The sequence below is a fragment of the Lissotriton vulgaris genome, chromosome 3_1 (assembly GCF_964263255.1).
Source record: "Lissotriton vulgaris chromosome 3_1, aLisVul1.2, whole genome shotgun sequence".
NCBI lineage: Eukaryota > Metazoa > Chordata > Amphibia > Caudata > Salamandridae > Lissotriton > Lissotriton vulgaris.
In genome coordinates, this window is record NC_141689.1 from 1223377196 (window position 1) to 1223401220 (window position 24025).

At 44.6% G+C, this 24025-nt stretch overlaps 1 protein-coding gene across 1 annotated transcript; it reads right to left on the reverse strand.

Annotated features, from left to right (window-relative positions):
* Nucleotides 1–1735: 1735 nt before the first annotated feature.
* LOC147727683 (actin-like protein 7B) lies at nucleotides 1736–3138 on the reverse strand. The gene has a single exon (XM_086963157.1). It carries the CDS (start codon nucleotides 3136–3138, stop codon nucleotides 1822–1824), a length of 1317 nt encoding a protein of 438 aa, XP_086819283.1. The 3' UTR covers nucleotides 1736–1821.
* Between the last annotated feature and the right edge of the window lie 20887 nt (nucleotides 3139–24025).

Below are 24025 nucleotides of genomic sequence, written 5' to 3' on the forward strand. Positions count from 1 at the left end.
ATGTTGGTTTTAGGGAAAGCTTACAGTAAAACACACAGGAAGTGCTGCAAATGTGGGTAGGGTCACCCAGGGAACTTTTACTTCATTGGTTTGGGAGAGGCCAGGAGTTTCCCCCAACAGCAGGCTGGCATCCGCAGTACGCTCCTCAGAACAAGTTTTGGACCTGTGAAGATCAGAAGAAGGACTGCCCTGCTGTCTGAAGACCCTAAAGAAAGGCTGGACCTGCTTGCCTTGAACCTAGGACCGCAGAAGTGACTCCAAGGGGCATTTGATTGACCTGTTTTAGCTACAGGGACACAACATGCTTCCAGATGCCTTTCACTTCAAGTGTCCAGCTGGCCAGTTACAACTGGACCTACCCTAAACCCTACTGCTGACATCTATTGGAGGGAGTTCTAACCAACCAAATGGGAGCCCTCCATGCATTTGGATTGATGTTATAGTATACTCCTCATACCTAACCCTAACCTAAAATCTGGGACTTACAAAGTTTTCAGCACATTACTACACTGAGAACTGGTGTGGGGTCAGGGCCTACCTGCAACCCGATCCACCGAGGGTGCATTGTCTGTTGGATTGACTGCTGCTGCTCCCACTACGTTCTTCTCCACAGAAGAAAATCCAGTTCAGATGGACCCTCCTGATAGCAGAAATCTTCACTTTTCCCACTCTGAGATTTTCTTGCCTTCGTCGACGACTTCACAGAGATTTTATCCAATGGTTCCCAGTTGTCAACAATCCATCTTCAAATCCAGCCTTCTGCCTTGACCCACTGAAGTCTCTACCTTGTTGGAATTTGTTCTAAGGCCGAAGGTAACTCTTCGACCATGACCAACCTGGTTCTTGTACAGACCCGCACTCAATCATGGTCAGCTGTAACTTGTGACTTTGACCAGGTCTTGCATGACCATATGACTGTGGTTGTACTTTTTGGCTTTCATTTCATGCTCAAACTTTAAAAATGTATATCTCTGGTTCTACTTATTGTGTTTTTCATCATTTAGGTGTGATTTTATTTATTAGAACATTCTCTTTTTTTCTAAATTGGTTTGAGATTTTTCTTGTACTATGTTTTCACTTTATTACTGTGAGTGCTGCACACATACTTTACACATTACCTCCAGGTTAAGCCTGACTGCTTTGCACCAAGCTACCAGAGAGTAAGCATAGGCTTAAGTAGTGACTTTAGTAATTCACCCTGACAAGGATTGTGGTTTTCATTTAGGTGGATTCTCACTCCCGTCAACTAATACCCTTAATAACTTACACTGGTAGATTTGCAATTGGCAAGGTAAGGGAATAGGCACGAGGACATGACCTCCAGAGTATTCATTTGTGGTGTCTCTTAGTTCAGATATGGGCATGTGAAGTTGTGCTACAGATCATTCATTATACATCGGGATGTAGTTCCAAAAGAAATGTACACCAACATTCTGCCCCAAAATTTCACACATTTGTGCCATGATACATTTGACATGTACGTTTCCTTATACACAAAAACAAATGATCTTTGGGTGTCAGCAAATTTGTTTATTTGCTTGATTCACAGTAAAAATTATGCAAATATTCTCTCACAAGGAAGTAATGGATAACACAACATTTTGCTAAATGTATGTCAAAATGCTATCTTGCGGTGTATTTCAAAATACAAAGAAGGGGAAAAAATACCACATTTTTAGAGGACAAATATTTAAGAGCTTTATTCACTGCTTGCACATGTAAATAGCTTTGATCGTGTCAGCATCTGCAGGCGAAAAGTGATTTGCGGCTGAAAAATGAAGAGTTGATGTAAATGAGGGCTGAATTTTTCCTGTTCACTACTCAGCAACATTTTTTATAAATGACTGAAGGTCCACTCTCATCATATTCTTTCTTATAAACCCACAGCTGCTGAAAAGATTTGAGCGATGCCAAGATGGATCCACCTGTCCACACAGAAAATCTCCTGTCTGGAGAAAAAGCGATAAGTGGTTTCTCTTTGGGGAAGACGTGGTTCATTTCTCGTTGGAACCGCTCTGGGAAGCCTTCCATCATAGTGCAGCCTCCACACAACAAGATGCTGTGCATCATGTTCTTCCTCAGGGTGGCATCACATTTGTTTAGACTGTTCACAGTCAAGGTGTGTAGACCAGGTTGATTTAGTCCTATGAGTGAGGGTTTGAAGAGAGACTCAGAACAGAGGAATCTTTGCTTGCCAAGCGTGATGCGTTGCCCATCCGGGAGTTCATAATCTACCATGTACTCATTGACTGGCAAACCCATTTCATAGTCAAGCTCCGAGGACACGTAGCAGCACTTGTCCTTCATTTCTTCGATGAGGTGGACATGTTCCTCCTTGAAGTTGGTTCCAGACTCATTCAGTAGCTTCATCAGGTATCTTGTGACATCATCGCCAGCATAGTCAACCCTCCCAGAGATGCTTGGCAGCGTGTATCCTTCGTGGATAGGAACGGCGTGGGAGACACCATGACCACATTCAACAACTAGGCCTGATGTCTTACCATAGGAATACATAGACAATCTGGATTGATAGGCTATGTGCATTGCTGGAGTGTGAAAAGTCTCAAACATCAACTCTGCGTACTTCTCTCTGTTTGTGGTAGGGCTAAGTGGCGGGTCAGACACCATAACCGCATGTTCATTTGTGGGGAGCTTCAGTTCTGCAAAGAAAATGTATTCCCAGATATCCTGCACAATCTCCCAGTCTACCACAATGCCATGTCTTAAGGGATTAACTAGTTTTAGTGGTATTTTAGCCTCCTTAAATTCCTGTCCAATGTAATTTTCTTTACGGTTGTCCCCAGTTTTAGCTGTTTTCTGGAAATGCTTTCCAACAGTAGAAGAAATCACACATGAAGGTCTTGGTTCTCCTGCATAACCAGCTTTACAATAACCTGTTCCTAAATCTATGATTATTGCTCTGGTTTCTTTTACTATCATAGGCTCTGTCTTGGGTGGTGTAGAATTAGATGTACTATCATCGTTAGTCTTCGCATCATCTTGGAGATTCTTGCTTGCAAGTACTTGCTGTTGAGTTGATGAGGGCATAGGTATCAAGTCTGCAGGTCTTTTTGCAGGCCCTTGATTTGATGAGACAGTAAGATTTGAAATCAAGCTGCCTCTTCCTGTTGATGACATGATGGTTTGCTGTTGTTATTGTTATTCTGTTGTTATGGCTGTGTCGGGAGGTCAGGAAATGTATGTTAGGTTTTGAAGTTATTAGGACAATCAGTTCTTGGGTATAGCAGGATTGCCAAATCGGATATTTCTGCAAGAGTTACGTCATCTGTCCACTTTCCTGAGAAAACACAAACCCACTTAATTAATATGATGCAAAATCTATTGTCTTAATTTGGAAAAATAAACCAGACATTGGATGCTAACACATTTCTCAACAAGTTACAGTTTCAACTCTCGGGAATGGCTTGTCCAGAGTACTTCATTTAATGAAGGGATATTAATAATCAACATCAATGCGTGCAAATTTGGACGCCCATCTCACCACCATCCCTTGTAATTCTAAAGTGAATGTTGGGTCTTTTTAAAAATGTGAAACTATAGCACGCCAATACTTCTCACTTTGACCCAACAGAACTATGTGCAAGCTTTGCTGTAAAATAGCTACCAGAGCTGGCTTTTAGCGCTGGTGGTGCCCAGTGCGACATTGTTTATTGGCGCCAGTCAGTGACCACCTCCGCTATGGATTCCCTCACCACCCCCTTTTAACAGTGCCCCTTAAGTCTCCTTAACCACTCTCTCTGAGATGCATTAGTTTATAGTGCCACTCATATCATGGTAGGGTGTCAGAGCATTTTACATCATACACACATTACACAGAGACTATCAATCATATGTGTGTAAATCAGTGTATATGAAATGTTACACTGGTCAGAGGAATACAAGGTGTAGGAGTCACATGCCATCTATACTGGTAGGCAGTATAGTTTAAGAGTGCTTGGTCTGGAGAAGCACAAACTCAGAATTTAAAATGTAACACCATGGTTGCGGGTTCTCTTTAATAATAAAAATTGAATTCTATTCAAATGTTTTTTTTTCAACATTAAGATAATGAAAGACTGGGGAAAGAATCATACCACTCTAATCTGTCCCTTTGCAGTGTACATGCAGCTCTTAGATAACCGTTAATTGCCCACTGTTCTATGTTAGGATTTTAACTTCTAAACTGCAAGTAAGAATCGGATCTCTCTGAAAATAGCAGTAACCCATTGACCTATTTACATTATATGCACTTTGTGATCTGAATGGTACATTTTCTTTGCAACAGGCATATTAACCCACAGCACTCCCTTACCATGAGTTAAACCTTCCACCAGACAAACCTCCAATCTCTCTCCAGGAAGAACATTAATCACCCAAACACAAGCCCCACCTAAAGTCAGTGCCCTGTGCGGTCCCACTGATCGCACTGCCCTAGAGCCGGCTGTGATAGCTACTATAGGGCATGGTACTTCTACTTACTTAAGTAGGGTATTGGGCAGTATTATTTAACTGTTTATTTAATTGCTGAATGGTAATAGTTGTATAGCTTGGCTCTGTATCTGCACTGTTGATATTTAATATGTTTATTCAGGCATAGATCATTGCAGTACTCTAGACCTGTCATGATGAGGGAGTTAGTTAACTCAAAATGTTTGCCTCTGATGAATAAGATAATGTTTTGTGCTGCATATCTACTTGGGGTTGTGTTCGATGGCTGATGCATTGATGTTGTGTCCAACTAAAGGAGAGTTGAAGATCACGCCTAGGTTTCTAACATTCTTATGTAATGCAAACTCCAACAATTTTCAGTAGATAAATAAAAGGGTCATGCTTGGGAAATGACCTTTCAATAGTCCCTGTTCTGAATGAGGCTAAGGAAATGTTCTTCAATTCACTAATGGATATGGTAAAGTGACTCTTTTTGGTTGTTTCCTGGTGTTGCTACTAATATCGGATAGATTGGTATCTCGTCTGCGCAAATTTGGACTTGAGTATCATTGCGAAATATCTGCAAAAAAAGAACATTTTGAAAGCTAGATGTCATAGGGGGGAACCTTCTGGATCTCTGCACAATATAGGTGGATTAGAAAACCTTTAGGGATTCTTCCTAATTTTTTATTTTAGCTATGGAGACACAAGTCAACTCGTGAATGTTGCATGTTATGGTCAATTATGCTACATTCTGTCAATATGTCTGAGAGGACGATGGCCAGGGTTTTGTATCAACTAGAGTAGCAGGTGTCAGTTACATTTCCTACCTCTGAAACATCAGAATCAGGTGGATGGCTTTGAAGAAATGTATGGTTCTTAACAAAGAACTGCAATTCCTTTCCCTATGTTCTCCCTTATCTTGATCTTACTAATAAAATAAATAGTGGGTAACTTTATCTTTGGGTTTGGCAGTGTTTTTTGTCTTTTGTAGTGGGACAAGGAATAATGGAGTATAACAGTGAGGCAAAATGAATGTAGATTTTTACAATGGTGGTTTGACTACAGGCTTGAGTTTGACAAACTGCTTTATTACTGAGGCTTGGTAAAGGACTACCGGTAGCTCAGTGGCTTTCAGTCTATTTGTGGTTTTCAGAGTAAACCTAGCTCAAGAGTGTCAGAATTATTGTGTATTTTGGATGGGGTTATTGAGATGCAGAATGGATCATTTGATGTTAAAGGGTATGATTTGCCAGGCATTTTTAATACTCTGGTTGAAGAATGGAAGCAATAGAATTCTTTAGTACTTTGGGCTTGGCCCATTATTGGATAGTTTGAAAACAAATGCCCACTTGTTTGTATTTTTGATAAGTACGAATTTTTTGGAGTTACATCTTTTTGATACCCTTTTGTGATGGACTTTGTAGTGTAGGTTGTCATCCTTCCAACTGGGTTCGTACCATTAGTGTGCTGAGTTCTGGCCTTCCTCTTTATCGTTTGAGAATTAAAAACTAAACAATTTGATTGCGTCTTCCTTATATGATCTGAATATCCTCCTTCTGCAAGGGAACAACCTGATCATAACCAGAGATGATATCTACATAACATGCCTGAAGGTGTGCTTTGGATGTTGTGCTAGTTCAGATGGAGGGGGCTCAGTTCAGAGCAACACCGCTGGACTCAGCATTTTGAGTTCCCATGTGGGTGATTGTTCTGGTTGAGTTTTAGGGTTGAGGAAAGGAGTGAACTTTACACTGAACAGCGAGGAGGGAATTTTGTGTTTGACCCTGGGAACTTGATTAAGTCTAGCATTGGGATAGGACATTAATGGCTTTTGGGTCCTAATGGTGTGAGGAAAATACTAACATTAAAGACACAGAGTTATTATGAAGAGTTGCACTTGTCCATAAATTTGTTGTATACACTGCTCACAATATGTAATGGTTTGATCTTAAACCATAACAGGTGGGGTCTTTTTCAGGACAAAGCACATAGAAGAGGACCACCAGCGAGTTCATTCAAGAGGTAATGGATGCAGAAAGCATCCCATATGGAACAATTCAGATATATAATGGAATTATGAGCTTGGGCAGCAAACTGAAAGATCAAGATGCCACCACAAATTTCTGACTTTGCACAGCAGTGTCTTGATTTTCCTGACGGACGATTGCTTATCGACTTTATATGGTTGCTTTCTGAATGTTTTTTGACTGCCAATTTCAGTTCTCTTGACTTGCCTTCTAGTTTGTGCCCAAATTTATGTATTTCGGTTTGCGGTAAAACTCGCTTCTTTGATGTTTTATTTCTCATAGACCTTGATCATTTTGCACCTGTTCACGGCACTGTTCCACTATTTTGCCTATGCCACCACCCAATGAATCAAGTAAAATTTAATTGTACAAAAGTTTTCTGTTATATCTTAGGCCTCTTGAGTATTTTGTGGAGCATTTAATGTGCTACTGAGAAATTAGGTTCCTTGAGAAAACTCTTGAATTTTAGTGTTAATTATATCCTAAAGAAGCTTTATTTTTTAGGTTGAGCCTGGGCAGCGCATGCCCTGCGAGGAAAGCTGAATTCAGGTATGGACTTGAAGCTCCACCCACTCTCCGCCTATATTTCTTTATTGGCTTATCTCATTGTCCTTTGTAAACTGTGGCTTTTTATTGGTCAATAGGCTTAGTAGTCCCTCCTTAGTACCGCCTTGTCTAGTTTTGCAACCTTCCATGAGGACACCTCTGTTACATGTGTTGTTACTCAATAGGCTTTAATTACAGCCTCCGAGCACTAATTTTAAAAATGTTTTTCACCTGCCTGCTGTTGCAGACAGGACACGCCCTCCTGCAACGCTTTATTATTTTTCTTTTCTTTTCATAGCACAGCACGCTACTCTGATACAGTGGCAGCCCTGCCCTTAGTTTATTTGCAGCGCCGCACGCGGGTGAATCATTTTTTTTTCTATTTCTTCACTTTTTTTCTGTTTACATTCACCCCATTCCACGCTTTCACAATAATGGCAGACGTGCCCCTTTCTTTAGACTAGCCACGTCTAAAGAAAAAGGTGTGGCTGCCGTTAAAGTGAAAGCACGACATGGGGTGCGTTAAAAAAAAAAGCATTTGCAGTGCAATAGGTCTCGCATTTGCGAGAGTGTAAGCTATTGCCATTGCCTTTTATTTATTTGTTTTAAAAACAACACATAAATAAAAGTCATTGTCATTTACAATGCCAATAGCTCAAAATCTCGTGAATGCGAGACCTATTGCATTGCAAATGCTTGCTCTTATTTTCCTGTCAGTGACCACTGTTCACCAACATGAAATCCATACCTAAATCCTGTAGCCCTAATAACAGGCGTAAACCTACTGGCAGGTGAAAACTGCCCAGCATCACACAGGGAGACACACTTAAGAAAGGAGATAATAAAGAAGAGTTGCTCAAGATAAATAATTAACAGACACTCAGAAAGCAATTGCATTTACGTGTCAAATAGCATTCAGGGTATGTAAGACGACATGGCTGTTAGAGTAAATGTGGTGTAAGCATTCGTGGTTACTTACACCTAACCTAAGTATGTTCATCATATAATATTCAACAAGAATTTATCTTAACAGTAAGAGTAGGGAACCTCATACATGACCATGATAAAACAAGCATTTACAATGCAATGGTCTCGGCATTATCAAAGGTAGAGCTATTGGCATTGCTCATCACATTTTTTTAAAATCATAAATAAATGGCATTGTCATTTACATTGCCAATAGCTTAATCGTTAAATAAATGGCATTGCCATTTACAATGCCAATAGCTTAATAGCTCGCAAATGCATGACCTATTGCATTTACACCCACACAGAGCCACACGCACAAAGCCACACATACAGAGCCACCCACACAGAGCCACACACACAGAGCCACACACACACACAGAGCCACACATACACACACAGCCCCACACACACACAGAGCCCCACACACACACACCCAGAGCCACGCACACACACCCAGAGCCACACACACACACATACCCAGAGCCACACACACACACACACCCAGAGCCACACACACACACACACACACACACACAGAGCCACACACACACAGAGCCAACACACCCAGAGCCACACACACACACACCCAGAGCCACACACACCCAGAGCCACACACACACACCCAGAGCCACGCACACACACACCCAGAGCCACACACCCACCCACCCAGAGCCATGCACACAACCACCCAGAGCCACACACACACCCACCCAGAGCCACACACACACACACACCCAGAGCCACAAACACACCCAGAGCCACACACAAACACCCAGAGCCACACACACACAGAGCCACACACACACACCCAGAGCCACATACACACACCCAGAGGCACATACACACACTGGAGAGCAAGCACAGCGAGGGGGCAGGGAAGCAAGAACAGCAAGGGGGCAGGGAAGCAAGCACAGCCAGGGGGCAGGGAAGCAAGCACAGCCAGGGGGCAGGGAAGCAAGCACAGCCAGGGGGCAGGGGAGCAAGCACAGCCAGGGGGCAGGGGAACAAACACAGCCAGGGGGCAGGGGAGCAAGCACAGCCAGGGGGCAGGGGAGCAAGCACAGCCAGGGATCAGGGGAGCAAACACAGCCAGGGGGCAGGGGAGCAAGCACAGTCAGGGGGCAGGGGAGCAAGCACAGCCAGGGAGCAGGGGAGCAAACAGCCCGGGGGCAGGGGAGCAAACAGCCAGGGGGCAGGGGAGCAAGCACAGCCCTCTGGAGCGCCTCGGTACGGCTATCGGCAATGGTCCTACCAACTCCCACGCATCTCACGTGAGACGCGAGCCTGCCTGTCCTGAGGTGTGACGGTGCCTGGCACAGGCTCCGTGGTTCCCTTGTCTTTCCCGCCCTGCTCCCCTCGCGTCCCACCCATGTGACTGGTGTTGGTTGGCAAGAGGCCCGGGGTCCCACACTGTGTGAGCCCCAGTTCCTGCCGAGCTAGGTCGTGCTTTCCTGATGTTGCTTTGCCGGGTCCGCGCGCGGACAGATGTGCAACCGTGGAGTGAGCCATGGAGAGGGAGTGAAGCCAGGGGGAGCAAGAGCTGAGGGGTTGGAGGAACCGGTGAGGATGGGGGCGAGTAAGGTGCCAAGGGGGAGATGTGAAACAGTTAGCTGAGAGGAAAGTACAGGTCAGATGAACATTTTTAGGGGACAATAAAACCAAGTAGACTCTGCCCCGAAAGTTGGGGGTGAGTGGTCGCTGTTGCCTAGTTTCACGTGGTGCATCAGAGGAAAGGCAGTGTTTACAGATGTGCTTTTGTTGGGACGAAGACAGACGAAGGAGAGCTGCGGGCGGAGGGAAGGGGTGGTGGGCGGAGGGAAGGGGGGCGAGAGCGGGACGAAGGAGAGCTGCGGGCGGAGGGAAGGGGGGTGCGAGATGAAGGAGAGCTGCAGGCGGAGGGAAGGGGGGGGTGCGAAGTGCGTTGGCAAAGCGTCTGGGCTAACTGACGGTTTCACATGGCATTAAAGTTACTTAACATCTCTATTACTTTGTATAAAGAAACCTCCGATTTCTTAAACTAGCTTTATCGCTTTGAAGTCACTTGCGGAAGTTACATCATACGTACCTGCCCCCGCCACAAGCGCAAAGGCACCACAGCTGTTGAAACAATGCAGCAGTGACCTGGAGAGAACGTTTACATTGAGGAAGGCCACCCGGCAGCCCAGTTTGGCCAGCCCCAGCCAGACGTGCACAAAGTCGGGCTCATTGCTCATGAGCAGGGCCACCATGTCCCCTTTCTAGAACGATGCATGGCGGAGAAAGACCTGGTCCACCCGGCTACTCCTGCAGTCCACTTGCCGATAGGTGTGGCTTTGCCCTTCGAAAATCAGGAACGTCTTGTCGGGCACGCTCTCTGCCACAGCCAGAAAGCGGTCCAGGACCGTCTCCACGCGACCTCTGCGCTTGTAGAGCTCAATGCGCAACCCGCTGCGGAGCACCTTCAGCAAGTAGCCCAGGTCCAGCCAGAAGTAGGGAAAGAAGAGCTGCAGCACGAGGTGCAGGGCCAGCAGCGCTGCCGCGCAAGCGGAGAGACTGGCCAGAAGCATGGGTGCAGCCGCGGAGAGCAGGGGCCGACAGAAGGAGTGCAGTCTCACCACTCGTGGAGCAGCAGCATCCCGCCTGTAACAGGCAATCATGGGTCTTTCAGTAGGGAATGGGCGTTTTCATGTGCGCGAACTGCCTACTCTGTCAGCGGGGTGCACCTTACGGTACAAGAGTTCAGCTGATCGGAACTGAAAAGAAAACAACACTGGATGTTCTGTAACTTGCATCTTTGCCCCGTCCCTCCACCCTAGAATCACCGCCCTCCAACAAACAGCCGATTAGTGTCCCTGCCTGTTGGCCCCTCCTCCAGCAAGCTCATCCGATCTGATACACACAGCACACGCCTTCAAGGTCATGTGTTTGTCAAACTAACAATCACAGTTTTATTTTATTTTGCACTCTCCTTCGGCTCTATATATTTCCGGCAAGTCTTCGTCGGCTAGGCTGCGGCCCGGGATCCAGTACGGGTGTGATTAATCACTTGTTCATTTGCGTTCTTTCACATGGACAGCCACTGCACGGGGCTTCCAGCGCCGCATCTCTCCAGGCTCTGTGGAGGAGGCACACTCGGAGCGGAGATCCCGACAGAGCAGGGAGAGGCCCAAACCCCAAGGCGAGCACACTGAGCCAGAGCAGGGACAGAGCAGGCAACGGGGGCGCGTCACCACTCGAGCAGGGAGGGAGGGAGGCAGAGAGAGCGAGGATTAAACAACGGAGGGAGAGAGTAGGGGCAGGGCAAACGGTCTGTCGTGTCAGGCGGTCGGGCAGAAATGGCGGCGCAAAGCTCCGTAAATTTCGGATTCGGGGGCGTGTTTGGCCATTGCCAAAAGCGTCGGGGCTTAAAAGTGGAAAGAACAGAACCAACACGCCCCCGAATCCGAAAGAGACGGAGCTTCTTTCGAGGGACGCCTCTCTCCTCCAATGGCTGGCCTCCGTTTAGGAAGCCAGCCAATGGAGGAGAGACAGAGGAGAGAGGTGGGTTAAACTACCCTACTGAAGATGATTAAATCTCCGACTTCCTGCTGGCAAGCCAGCCTTCGGTCCTCGACCTAAAAATAAGGAAAAAAGAAGGGACAATACTTAGCCGGACAGACAGGGATACCATAAACTCTCCTACCTAAAATTAAATAAGTGAAGCAGCACAAAACAAACTTCAGAAAACCAAACCAAATATGTAGGGACCGTAGGGGGGGGCAAGGAACAATCCTGCTGCTTTCCCATCTCCCAATAACTTGCCCGGTGGAAGTGAGGAAAGAGAAGCAGAAGGAGATAGACACACAGAGACAGTGTGCGAGGACTATAGCAAGTGAGGAATTCATTGCGAGCAGTGCGACCTCAAGAAAGGGGGTTGAAAACAAAAGAGGGAGTTAAACTCTACTGGTTTAGAAAAACGAGTGTCTGCTGTTAAAGAGAGATGACCCACCAATCAATGAATAGGGGTGAGAAAAAATAAGCAAGGCAAAGGAAACTAACTGCAGCATGTAAAATCAGCAACACAAGGAAACTCGGGCAGAATTCGGGGATGTGGCTAACAACATTGAACAATCACCTCCACCTTCGATTGGCTGAAGCAAAGAGGGAACTTTATGAAGTCGCTAGTAATCGTGGCAATAATCAAGACTAGCACCTGGAAGCTACAGGTCTCTGGGGGGCATATTATGAAGAAAGGGCAATACATTATCGCCGCTTTTATCGGCAGGAAACTGCTGCTAAAGCGGCGATAATGGGCTTGATAATATTCCCTAGTGAATTCCCATAGAAGCCCAGGTTAACACCAAGTCAAGTCAAGTCAAGAAACTTTATTCGGTTGTTCTTGTTAACAACCATAAAAGCATTTACATTATACATTTATTAACACAATTATACATTAAAAGGAGAAATCAAGTAAAAATAGAGTCATAAAAAAGACAGATCTACATTGGACATTCAAAATGTTTAAAAGAGACCTTAGAAGGAAAAGGAGATAGCAATTCATGTATCAATATTATTATCCTTCCATACTGTTTCTGAATTTCATTGCCAGTTTAAAAAAACTACATATATACAAGGTGTATTCACATCTTAGCAGCTGAAGGAAATGTAGTGCAGGACGAAATTGTAGAAAATTCAGTTTTTTCAAGCAGGGTTTTAAATATAGCCTCCTCAGTATAACATAAAAGGGACAAAAGAACAAAAAGTGTGCCAGGTCTTGCGGAGACTTATCGTCGCTGCCCCAAGCCGGCAACACTTGCCCACGATGAGATCCCCTAGGAACAGCCAACAGTAAATGAAACAGGTTGAACCTGAACCTTGTCAATAACAAACGGTCATAACTAGATATTTGCCATGTTAGGTACGGTTCCATGAGCAAAGAACTTTTAATTAGTACATGATTTCGTACACTATCTTTTTTTTAATTCACATGACTCCCTATCCTGGTATCTAGAATCAATAAAAGCCTTCTTGACCGCAATAACATCCAATTTAGTAATGGAATCAGGGAATAAGAAAAGTTCAGGACGACCTAAATCAGTAAAGCACTTATACAAGTACTTTAACCAGGGAACCTTCATCCTGTTATCCCATGTAAGTGCTTCTCTTAAAATAAGCTGGGTGAGTGGTGTGTTGTCATTTATCCAGCAATTCATCCAACATAATAAGGGATTCACTGCAATTTTGTCACATACGAAGGTAACCCCCAATTCCTCATGCACAGAAAAATTTGCCGTGCCCCTGGGAACCCTTATTAATTGTTTTAGAAAGTTATTTTTTACTATCTCTAGGGCTTCCAGAGGAGCATATCCCCATATTTCGCTACCGTAGCATGCTGTAGTAACACTTTTGGCCTGATAAAGCTGGAGTAGTGCAGCAACTGGACTATTTCCCATTTTCCTGGAAAAGTCCAGTATGGCCGCATTTACCCTGATGACCTCTCCCTTCTTTTTTTGAATCACGGGTCCCCAATTTAATTGACTATCAAAAAGGACCCCAAGGTAAGAGAATGTGTTTGTTACAGGGATTTGTACTCCATTTACATTTAAGCGATTTGGTTTTTTATTTCCTTGGCCAACCTTCATTATGTAGGATTTAGAATTATTAATACTTAAATCTCTTGATTTCATGAAAGAGTAGAAGGAGTCTAATAAAATTTGAAGTCCATTGGCGGTCCTAGATATAAGGACTGCGTCATCCGCATATAGCAGAACCGGCAGTCCCTTTCGGCCAATGTACGGGTAGTCTGTGTTAGTACTTAAAAGGTGCTCTTCCAAATCATTTATGTAGAGGTTAAAAAGGAACGGGGCCAGAATGCATCCTTGTCGAACACCCCGATACACTCCAAAGTCTTTAGTCACATTTAGATCTTGTGTGTATCTAACATTCGCTTTGGTGTCAGAATGCATATCTTCTAGCAAATTAACTAAGTTCTGGTCCACACCCATTTTTGCCATGGCGCCCCAGAGCTTCCCCCGACTCACACAATCGAAAGCCGAGGAAAGATCCATGAACGCCATGTGGATCGTTCCTTGTCGGGCCTTAGTGTACTTCCCAATAATGAGGTATAAATTTAAACATTGAGAGATCGTGGAATGTCCAGGCCTAAATCCATATTGGATTGGGGATATTATTTTGTTTTCCTCTGACCATCTGACCAATCTATTCAAAATTACTCCTCCCACAACTTTGACCACGGAGTTTATTAATGATATTGGTCTATAGCAGAGAGGGCTGTTACGGTCTCCTTTCTTAAATATGGGCACAATAGTAGATACACCCCATGATTTTGGGCATCCACATGACACAGCCGCATTAAGTATTGCTGTAAGAACCGGTGCCCAAAGTACTATACGAGATTTAAAAAGGTCAGGAGGAAGACCATCAGGTCCTGGGGCCTTGTTGTTTGATAGCCCTTCAATTCCCTTATCAATTGAGAAGAGCAATACATTTTCTCTACTTTCATTTAAGCTGCATTCTGCCTGCGACTCATTGCTTTTAAAAATAGAGCTGAAGTGGTTAATCCATTCTTCCTCTGGGATGTTAGTGCCCACATTGGAAATACTAGAATGGTCAAATATAGGCTTATTAATAATCTCCCAGAACTTCGAGCTGTTTTTCAGTGTCTCAGGGTCTAACAAAGACTCCCATAGGCTTTTTTTTACTGCTCGCTTGCAATTGGCAAGTGACTTCCTATACCCAGCCCGCAAATCCCTAATGAGCATTAGGTCTCTAGGTTTTATTTTTAGGGCTTTCTTAAGCTCACGACTGGCCTTCGAACAATCCCTATCAAACCATTTTGGATTACTATTTGGATTGACTTTCCCTTTGGTAGGTACCGTTAAAATGGACTCCATCTTTTTGGCAATCTCCTTAAAAGATGCTAAGATTTGAAATGGCGCTGATACAGGAGATGTACATACTGACAGTTCATGGTTACACACATTATTAATAGAGGAATAAAACTGTGCACAATCCACCATTGACCATTTTAAGCGTCGCTTACCATTGATACATTTTATAAGGCCTCGATCCTCACGAGAATTGCGTTTTTCAAATGTATTCTCACCCATTTTGATGCATAAGGGGTTATGGTCGCTATAAATGCTCAATTGAATCGAGAAATCCTCAACAATATTAACAAAGTCTGCCGATAGTAAAATATGATCTATGTATGTCCCTGTTGCATGACCTTTAAATGTGGGGGTTGGGAAGACAGTTTGCTCCGATACTATCGACATTGCTATAAAGAAATTATTTTCGTTCAATTAGTCATTTAGTCCTGTTCCCCTCCGCGAGTGATCAAAATGAATTCCTTCCATACTATTACAACCCATTTGACCAACAGTTCTCAAACTAGGGTTCCCACATAGATGTGTGTTGAAATCACCCACTATTATCTTGTGGCGAGGCAAAGAACCAACATTAGCCCTTAGGAATTCACGCAATGACTCAATGTTACAATCTCCGGACTGATTCACTGCGTTGTAAAAGTTGATCAATACAAGATTTGTTTTACCCCTCTTGAGCTCTAAAACCTGAATATTACTGTTACCAGAATGGTGTTCGACTTTATGGCATACAAGTGTCAAGTTAACAAAAATTGCCAAACCCCCTTTTGCTCTTCCACTAGCTGATGGGACTGCAGGAATTATAAAACTCTGGTAGCCTTCGATATGTAAATTTTTTCCCACTAACCAAGTTTCTTGGAGACATATTATCGGGTATTCTTTGACAAAAGACAACCAATCTTTATCACTCAATTTGTCATGGAGTCCAGCTATATTCCACGATAATAGCCTCTCCTTGCATTTTTGAGGTTCCCGTTGTGTTGTGTCAACTTTCTCACATACATCTGAACTAGTGGGTATTAGACCTGTACTGCAACATACCCGTTCTATCCAAGAGTAGGCCGTAGTATGAACTGGGGAGAGGACTGAGTTTATGTCATTATGTGATCTAGTTATATCAGTTAACTGATTCGCAACTCCCAATATCACGACATTACTACCTTGCAATTCTAGGACTTGGGTGTCATTTCCTAAACCTACGTCTTCTGGCAGGCGATCATTGTGGGCAGGGTTAGAAAGTGTGTCAGGTAGTCATTCCACCCCTTCCAGCCCACCCTCATCAGAAAAGACATCATACCTATTGGAAATGGGGATGTTGAATCGATTATTGAAGTGGCTAGGGTATTGATGATCTAGGTGGTGTGTCCGTATTGGGCGTTCCCATCTGTCCAAACTGTAACCCCAGTTATTAGTTGCTGCACCAAAACCCCAGCCATTAGTTGTTTCTGGCCATATTGGCCTAGTATGGGTATGACTTGGCTTAGGGTATGTCATACTCCGTTGTTTTTTGCCGAAAAATTCTAGGGTGAGAGGAATGATGGTACCTCTCCTGCGCTGCGGCGGCAGGATATTTGGTAGGATGTTTGGTAAGACGGCAGAGTTTACAAAATTTATAATTATACAGTCACCTTTAAATTTTTTGGGGTTTTGCCCTATCCACGAAACCCTTCTGGCTGACTTGATGTCTCCAGCTAGCTGTTGTTTCCCCCAAGGGGCCAACTGCATGTTGCCAGATAACCAATGCAGGGCCTTACTTGTTAACGCCGTGGGGGATTCTGATTGATCTGTTGCTAGTGGGGGGGCATTTGCCAGTACCAGCACTAATGGTGCCGCATCTTCTATAAAGTGTAGTGTATCTTCTTCTACACTTGGTACGGGTATTACAGGAGGGTTTAGGGGCTGAACCTCTCTTGGCAATAAATGATTAGACACAATATTTGGGGTCTGTTCCAATAAATTTGCTTGTGTAGTATTGGAATTTGTGCCTCCCTCTATTCCAAGTCCAAAGGCCTCTTTTACGGGTGAAGCCAAATTTGTGACTGTTACTGATATGTTTAACACCTCTTCTACTATCTTTTTATGGTCTGCGCCTAATTTCTTTACATCTGCAGATAGCTTGTCCAGTTTAGTCACTACTGGTTTAATTAAAGCTTTAAATTTGATATCAATTAATTCTGCTATCCTAGATAGTAGCTCTTCATCCACATTTAACTTCTCAGCATCTACTCCTTTCCCCCTACTTTTTTCCTTGCTTCTCACAGGTGACGCAGCCCTCTTCCTCCCAGAGTGAGCTCCACCACGATGTAATTGTGGTTTTCTACACTTTCTGATAGCACGAGTAGCAGGGACTTGAGCAGGGGGGTCAACATCATTATTTCTCTGTTCACTCTCCTGCACAGTTAGATCTTGATCAATATCAACTATCTGGGAATCCGAGTCATTAACCAGAGCTGTGTCTTGTCCTTGTGTTATATGAACACTCTGGTTTGAGGTACCATTATCATGTGTATCAGAATCTAAGATTACACTTCCCTCAACCTGAGAAGGTATATCTATCCACGGTGAGTCTGGTGATGGGCTTAAGGGGGATAGATTAGGGGATTGACTAAGGCCTAAGGATTGTCTCCTCTCATTATTAATCTTTGACACTACATGTACCATATAATTGTCTATAGTGTTACCCCCCGCCACTGGATTCTTTTTTGGCATTCTTGTTTATACTGATATTAATACCCACTCTTTATCAATCGGAAAATATAAGAGGGCACACAAAATACAATGCAAGTATATCCAGGGTGTAAATTATAATCAGGGGTAAATAGTCTTACTGCAACCATGCAGATCAGGTTCAGCAGGGGCAGAGTGGCGTGCCCAGTCCAGTCTCAGCCTATCTCGGACTGTCTAAGACTGTCCGCCCTTAGTCCGGGCTTCGTCCGGCCTCCCGCACACGCGTCCCGCTGTGCGTCAATAGTACGTTTTTGTAGGAGGGGCAGGGGGCGGGAAGAGACTCCAGGTGCGCTACGGTGATCCTGCGCGGAACCCTGGGTCTCGCAGTCCCAGCCCCTGTTGCAGCAGCCTTTCACTCTCCTTAAAGAAAAGATCGCCTCTCCACACGCTTCAGCAGGTGGACGGGAAGGTTCAGCAGCAGAGTCACGGTCACTTAACACAGCTACGAGCGGCTCCCGCGAAGCGGGGGCCGCGAGCTGTTTTGAAGGGCAGGCCAGGCAATCAGGGAGGAGCAGGGGCGGGAAGAGACTCCAGGTGCGCTACGGTGATCCTGCGCGGAACCCTGGGTCTCGCAGTCCCAGCCCCTGTTGCAGCAGCCTTTCACTCTCCTTAAAGAAAAGATCGCCTCTCCACACGCTTCAGCAGGCGGACGGGAAGGTTCAGCAGCAGAGTCACGGTAACTTAACACAGCTACGAGCGGCACACCAGAACCTGGGCTTCTATGGGAATTCACAAGGGCATATTATCAAGCCCATTATCGCCGCTTTAGCTGCAGTTTCCTGCCGATAAAAGCAGCGATAATGTATCCCCCTTTCTTGATAATATGGCCCTAGATTCCTTTACCCGCCCTTGGCCTATCAGGGTTAAAATGATGCTATCTGGAAGGATTTGGGGAAAACATTGGGGCATATTATCAAGAAGGGCGTTATTCCCATAGAAGCCCAAGCCCAGGTTGACACCAGAACTTGGGCTTCTATGGGAATTCACAAGGGCATATTATCAAGCCTATTATCGCCGCTTTAGCGGCAGTTTTCTGCCGCTAAAGCGGCGATAATTTTAACACCAATCTTGATAATATGGCCCATAGTTTTTGAAACAAAATGTATCTTGGCTGACTGTGAGAGGACAGGGCATTCCCCAAACCCAAGAAGGTGTATTGAGGATTAGACACAACCACTACCTCCCATTGCTATCAAAACCCAAGCATTGTCTCCACTTCACCTCCCTAGGACTTACCTATCGGGGGAAGCAGCAGATGCAGTGGCACTGGGGCCCAGAGCCTTGAGTGGCACATTTAACCCGATAATAGCTATATTTTACCATCCCTCCAGCAGTGGAAGGGACCATGTTCCTTGCTTGCACAGGACCCATGGCAGCCTTGCTGTGCTACTGCAACCTAACAAGCGATGGAATTCAACAGAAGGAGGTAGATAAAGCACTCCTATTCTGCTGGCCACCCCAATCAACTTGAGGCATTACTTGGATGCATTAATGACCTCCAAGGTGGCAGAGAAGGAATAGGTCACTGCTGTATCAGCGGGCTGGAAACCTTTTATTCCACAGCTAGCGGGGTACAAAAGGGGGTCAGTAGCTTAACAAACTTTTAGTTTTAGATATCCCCAGGTATACTTTTACTCTGAGGATTTTGTTGGATGATTGGGTACCTTTTGCTAATGCCACATACATTTTCCCCAACCACAAATAGATAAGGTTTCATTTTTCGGTCCTGAAGAATTGCCCAGGTCGATAGCGACACTTGAGACAAGAAACATGTTGCCCTACACGCATGCTATTTTATGAGCTGGATAAGACAATTACATCCACACCCATTACTGTTTAATCATAAAAAGATACCCACCTATTAAATGTAATTGGGTATCTCTTTTAAAACCACAAATTCACTACACCATCCTACACCTAAAGCACCTCAATCCTACACCTCACATCTGCATCTCTTGCTCAAAAGACCTCTGACAAAAAGCCCCTTTTAGGGGCCCATTGGGCATTGCAGCGCCGGCCCAACGGGGAGCTACCTAATGATGAAGCATGACACCCACACAGCTGTGTGAGGGCTCTTGCTTCTGAGCAATCAGATCCCCTCATCTGTTGTCTCAGTTTCCCTGACTTAGATCCTCCCATGCTTCCCTGCCCCCAGGAACTGCATACCTTTTGAATTACATTGGATGCATGGAGGCCATCAAATGGCATCACTCCTCACTTCGGAGTACCTTGAATAGATGTCATTGGTCCTTTCAAGAAATTCTAGACTACCCGCACTACGGTCTTATTTATCAGGCCCAATATTTAACATGATTTGTTTAGTTAGAAACCCATAACATCACATAAGTATAAATCAATTTGAGTAATGAAAGTGTTAAGTCATCCAGAAATCTCAAATAGCATCAGTTTGATCACATTCAGTTCATTAGGAGTCTGACATTTGTGTAAAATCCAATTTTATTGTGTTCTTTATCAAATAAGTCAGTCAGGCCAGCAAACGCATTTTGTCAATCTGAACATCATCAAGGTTGGAATAGCCATCAATCAAATGTCACAGTCTGTTGTGAAGTTAACGTTAGCAGATTTTCCACTGTGCTACAAACTCTGAAGAATAAATAAAGGGTACTAAAACCACCTGAAATTAAGACTTTTGATCTCACGATGCTGGATATGTGAGTAAAACTTAAGAACGCACTGTGACATGATGGATATTCCTACCCAGAGAAGTTGCCCGCAAACGAGGCAACTAGATTGTGTGCATGATCACCACTGAGATGCGGATATGGTGTTATCAGATGGAGTGCTTAGCAGTTTGGTAAATGAAGAAGTGATATAAATAGGCACACAGTGTATGATTCTCAGCACGTTAGCATCTTTTTACAGCGCTACAGGGGCCCTGCGTTGTCCATACTGACATTCGTAGTTTAAAGTTTATATCCTGAGCAGGCATAGATTAGAAGGAGCTATGATAGGGAGATCTGCTGGAATGAACTTATTTACAATCATCCTATATATGACTGTGATTGTAAGATGTCAAAGGTGGCTATAGTATGTAGAGAGTCTGGTGTAGTGTAGTTCCTATTTTCCCTATAGGCCCTGTGCATTGGAATAACATAAACAGCAGTGTAGACGTAGAAGTGCGGTCTTCCAGGTCTCTACTGACTATGTTAGACTTAATTGGGTTTGTATCAACTAGCTCAGAGGTCATTGAAAACTTTCTTGACTGAATAGGAAGTGATCAGCTTCCCTGGCTCAGACAAGAAGGGATTCAGTTTTCCAACAACCGCATAAACATGACAACTTTGCTCCTTAGAATAAGAGTCAATCTCTAGAGTCGTGTGAAACAATAGACAGCTATTTCACTCAGTCAGTTGTGCAAGAATTACTTTCACCAGGATGCAGAGAATAGAGAGACAGGCCTTTTCAATAAAAGGTATTATTTATTGAACAGTCTTTCTTCTCATGCAAGAGAAATGAATTGCCACAATTGCAAGACGTGTTATTATAAAAAGTGCGTACAGTAAAAGGAGTATTGCGAAATAATACTGTAAAAGCGTTGATATGGTTTCTTAGCCATACGATAGTTAAAATGAATAAAATATATACATTCATATATACATTTGGCTAAAGTCCTCAACTGGTGCTTCTAACTACGCCTACCCCGGTGTACCTGACCTAAGCCTAATACATGGGAGGGAGTAAGTAAGTAGCAGTTTAAGTTAAGTTGGTTTTGCCAAGGGTTTGCTTCAAGAATTCTCTCTAAGGGTTTAGTCAACACCTTACCTCTGGAATAGAATGTTGGAGGTCTGGTATCTCCCCTCAGGACTCGATATTCCAGTTACCCGCAAGGGTAGGCTGGAAACACCAGAGCTGGATTTTTCGGCAGGAGAAAAGACAGCGTCTTTCTCAGCGCGTCAAGGATGAGGAGGGGCAGCGTCCGTGGGCTTCTCGCATCTGCTGGGCTCTGCAAGGGACAGCTGTTCTGCTCCTGTATTCACCACCACCATCGCATTTGCTTAAGGCAACGTTGGTAATATTTATACCTGGAAGGTGCCTTGTTTGACGTAAGTTTTTGGACATAAGACGTCAATAAAGATGTCACTAAGAACTGGTCGTTCTTACAGTGCTCATTAGAGTTCTGTTACTAATAAAAACAAAGCAAGCAGCGCTTTCCCAGGTTGCTGGGGGTTTTATCTGTTGAAAGAACTCGGTGTGTAATCTAGGAATCTAAGATAGTGGCTTCTGCTGTGTCATGTACTGTAATGAGCTGCAGAGACGAGTTTCTGAAATATGGCTCTGATCGTTTATGCCATTATAGGGGTATGAATTGATTATAGCCGTATAGGGGCATAAGGTCACAATATTGATCGGGGTCCTATATTGATCTGGGTCCTAGATAAAACACACAACACTGTACCTTCAGCGGTCGACTAAATTTGAGTCCTCTGTCAGACAGCGGTATGTGACAGGCTAAGTCGTTAATGGCGGTTTTACCATAAGGTGCTCGACAGGACGCGGTAGTAAATGCTCGTCCAGGGATAGCTCCAATTAGGAGCAAGGGCCCTCACACACCCGAGGGGTGTCATGCTTCATCATAGGGCAGCTCCTCGTTGGGCTGGCGCTGCAAAGAATGCAAAGATAAAAAACTGGACTGGAGCTGCACCTCATGCAATGACTTGGGAAACTGAGACCATTTGTAGTCTTTCACCCATGGAGGCTCTGACTAGGCTTGGTACTCAAGTTTACTCAGTCGGAGAGTGAGAAAGATCAGCATTGCATAATATACCCACCTGCTTCAGGCTAGGTGTGCAATTGCATTCTTTATTGTTTATGGATAGTCTGAACTTCTAAATGTCAGTTGCAATCCGATTGACACACTCAGCCATTAAGAGCATAATCAACTAGACAAGCCCTCCTCCCACACTCCTAAGCCTTAAAGTCACTATTTAAGGAAACTGTCATGTAATGGTATATAAAGTACAATAGCCAGTTTTCAACACCCCTTTCATCCTTGGGAAAAGAAATGAAGAGATGGTGACATACAAGGTAAAGGAAACCAGTGTGCTTTAAAGAAAACATTCATTTTTGGCCACTACAGGTGTGGCAGGGTATACTCAGACATGAGTCCCTTTCTCACTGCACCATCAGGATTCAAGCAAGCCGGGCCGAAGACGGCTGAAATGCCAGAAACCCGTCCCCGGTAGCTTGTCTCCTTTCTGGTGAAGAATTGGCTTGGTAGTTTAGTCTGCCCTGTTCCCATGATGCACTGGGCCAGGGACAGACTGATTTGCATATAGCCAGGTTCTGAGCTGGGATGGTGCAGTGAGATAAATAACGGTGATGGATCAAGCCCTGATCTTTGGACTGGGTAAGAGTGGTCTGCTTAATTCAGACACTCTGTTCATCACCACCCCCTTTTCTGAATCGTTTTTGGCCACTATAGGTGTGGCAGGGTATACTCAGACATGAGTCCCTTTCTCACTGCACCATCAGGATTCAAGCAAGCCGGGCCGAAGACGGCTGAAATGCCAGAAACCGGTCCCCGGTAGCTTGTCTCCTTTCTGGTGAAGAATTGGCTTGGTAGTTTAGTCTGCCCTGTTCCCATGATGCACTGGGCCAGGGACAGACTGATTTGCATATAGCCAGGTTCTGAGCTGGGATGGTGCAGTGAGATAAATAACGGTGATGGATCAAGCCCTGATCTTTGGACTGGGTAAGAGTAGTCTGCTTAATTCAGACACTCTGTTCATCACCACCCCCTTTTCTGAATCGTTTTTGGCCACTATAGGTCTGGCAGGGTATACTCAGACATGAGTCCCTTTCTCACTGCACCATCAGGATTCAAGCAAGCCGGGCCGAAGACGGCTGAAATGCCAGAAACCGGTCCCCGGTAGCTTGTCTCCTTTCTGGTGAAGAATTGGCTTGGTAGTTTAGTCTGCCCTGTTCCCATGATGCACTGGGCCAGGGACAGACTGATTTGCATATAGCCAGGTTCTGAGCTGGGATGGTGCAGTGAGATAAATAACGGTGATGGATCAAGCCCTGATCTTTGGACTGGGTAAGAGTGGTCTGCTTAATTCAGACACTCTGTTCATCACCACTCCCTTTTCTGAATCGTTTTTGGCCACTATAGGTGTGGCAGGGTATACTCAGACATGAGTCCCTTTCTCACTGGACCATCAGGATTCAAGCAAGCCGGGCCGAAGACGGCTGAAATTTCCAGAAACCGGTCCCCAGTAGCTTGTCTCCTTTCTGGTGAAGAATTGGCTTCGTAGTTTAGTCTGCCCTGTTCCCATGATGCACTGGGCCAGGGACAGACTGATTTGCATATAGCCAGGTTCTGAGCTGGGATGGTGCAGTGAGATAAATAACGGTGATGGATCAAGCCCTGATCTTTGGACTGGGTAAGAGTGGTCTGCTTAATTCAGACACTCTGTTCATGACCACCCCCTTTTCTGA

Coding starts and splice junctions, on each gene's coding strand:
- LOC147727683 (XM_086963157.1), bottom strand. CDS start 3,138: ATGTCATCAACAGGAAGAGGCAGCTTGATTTCAAATCTTACTGTCTCA.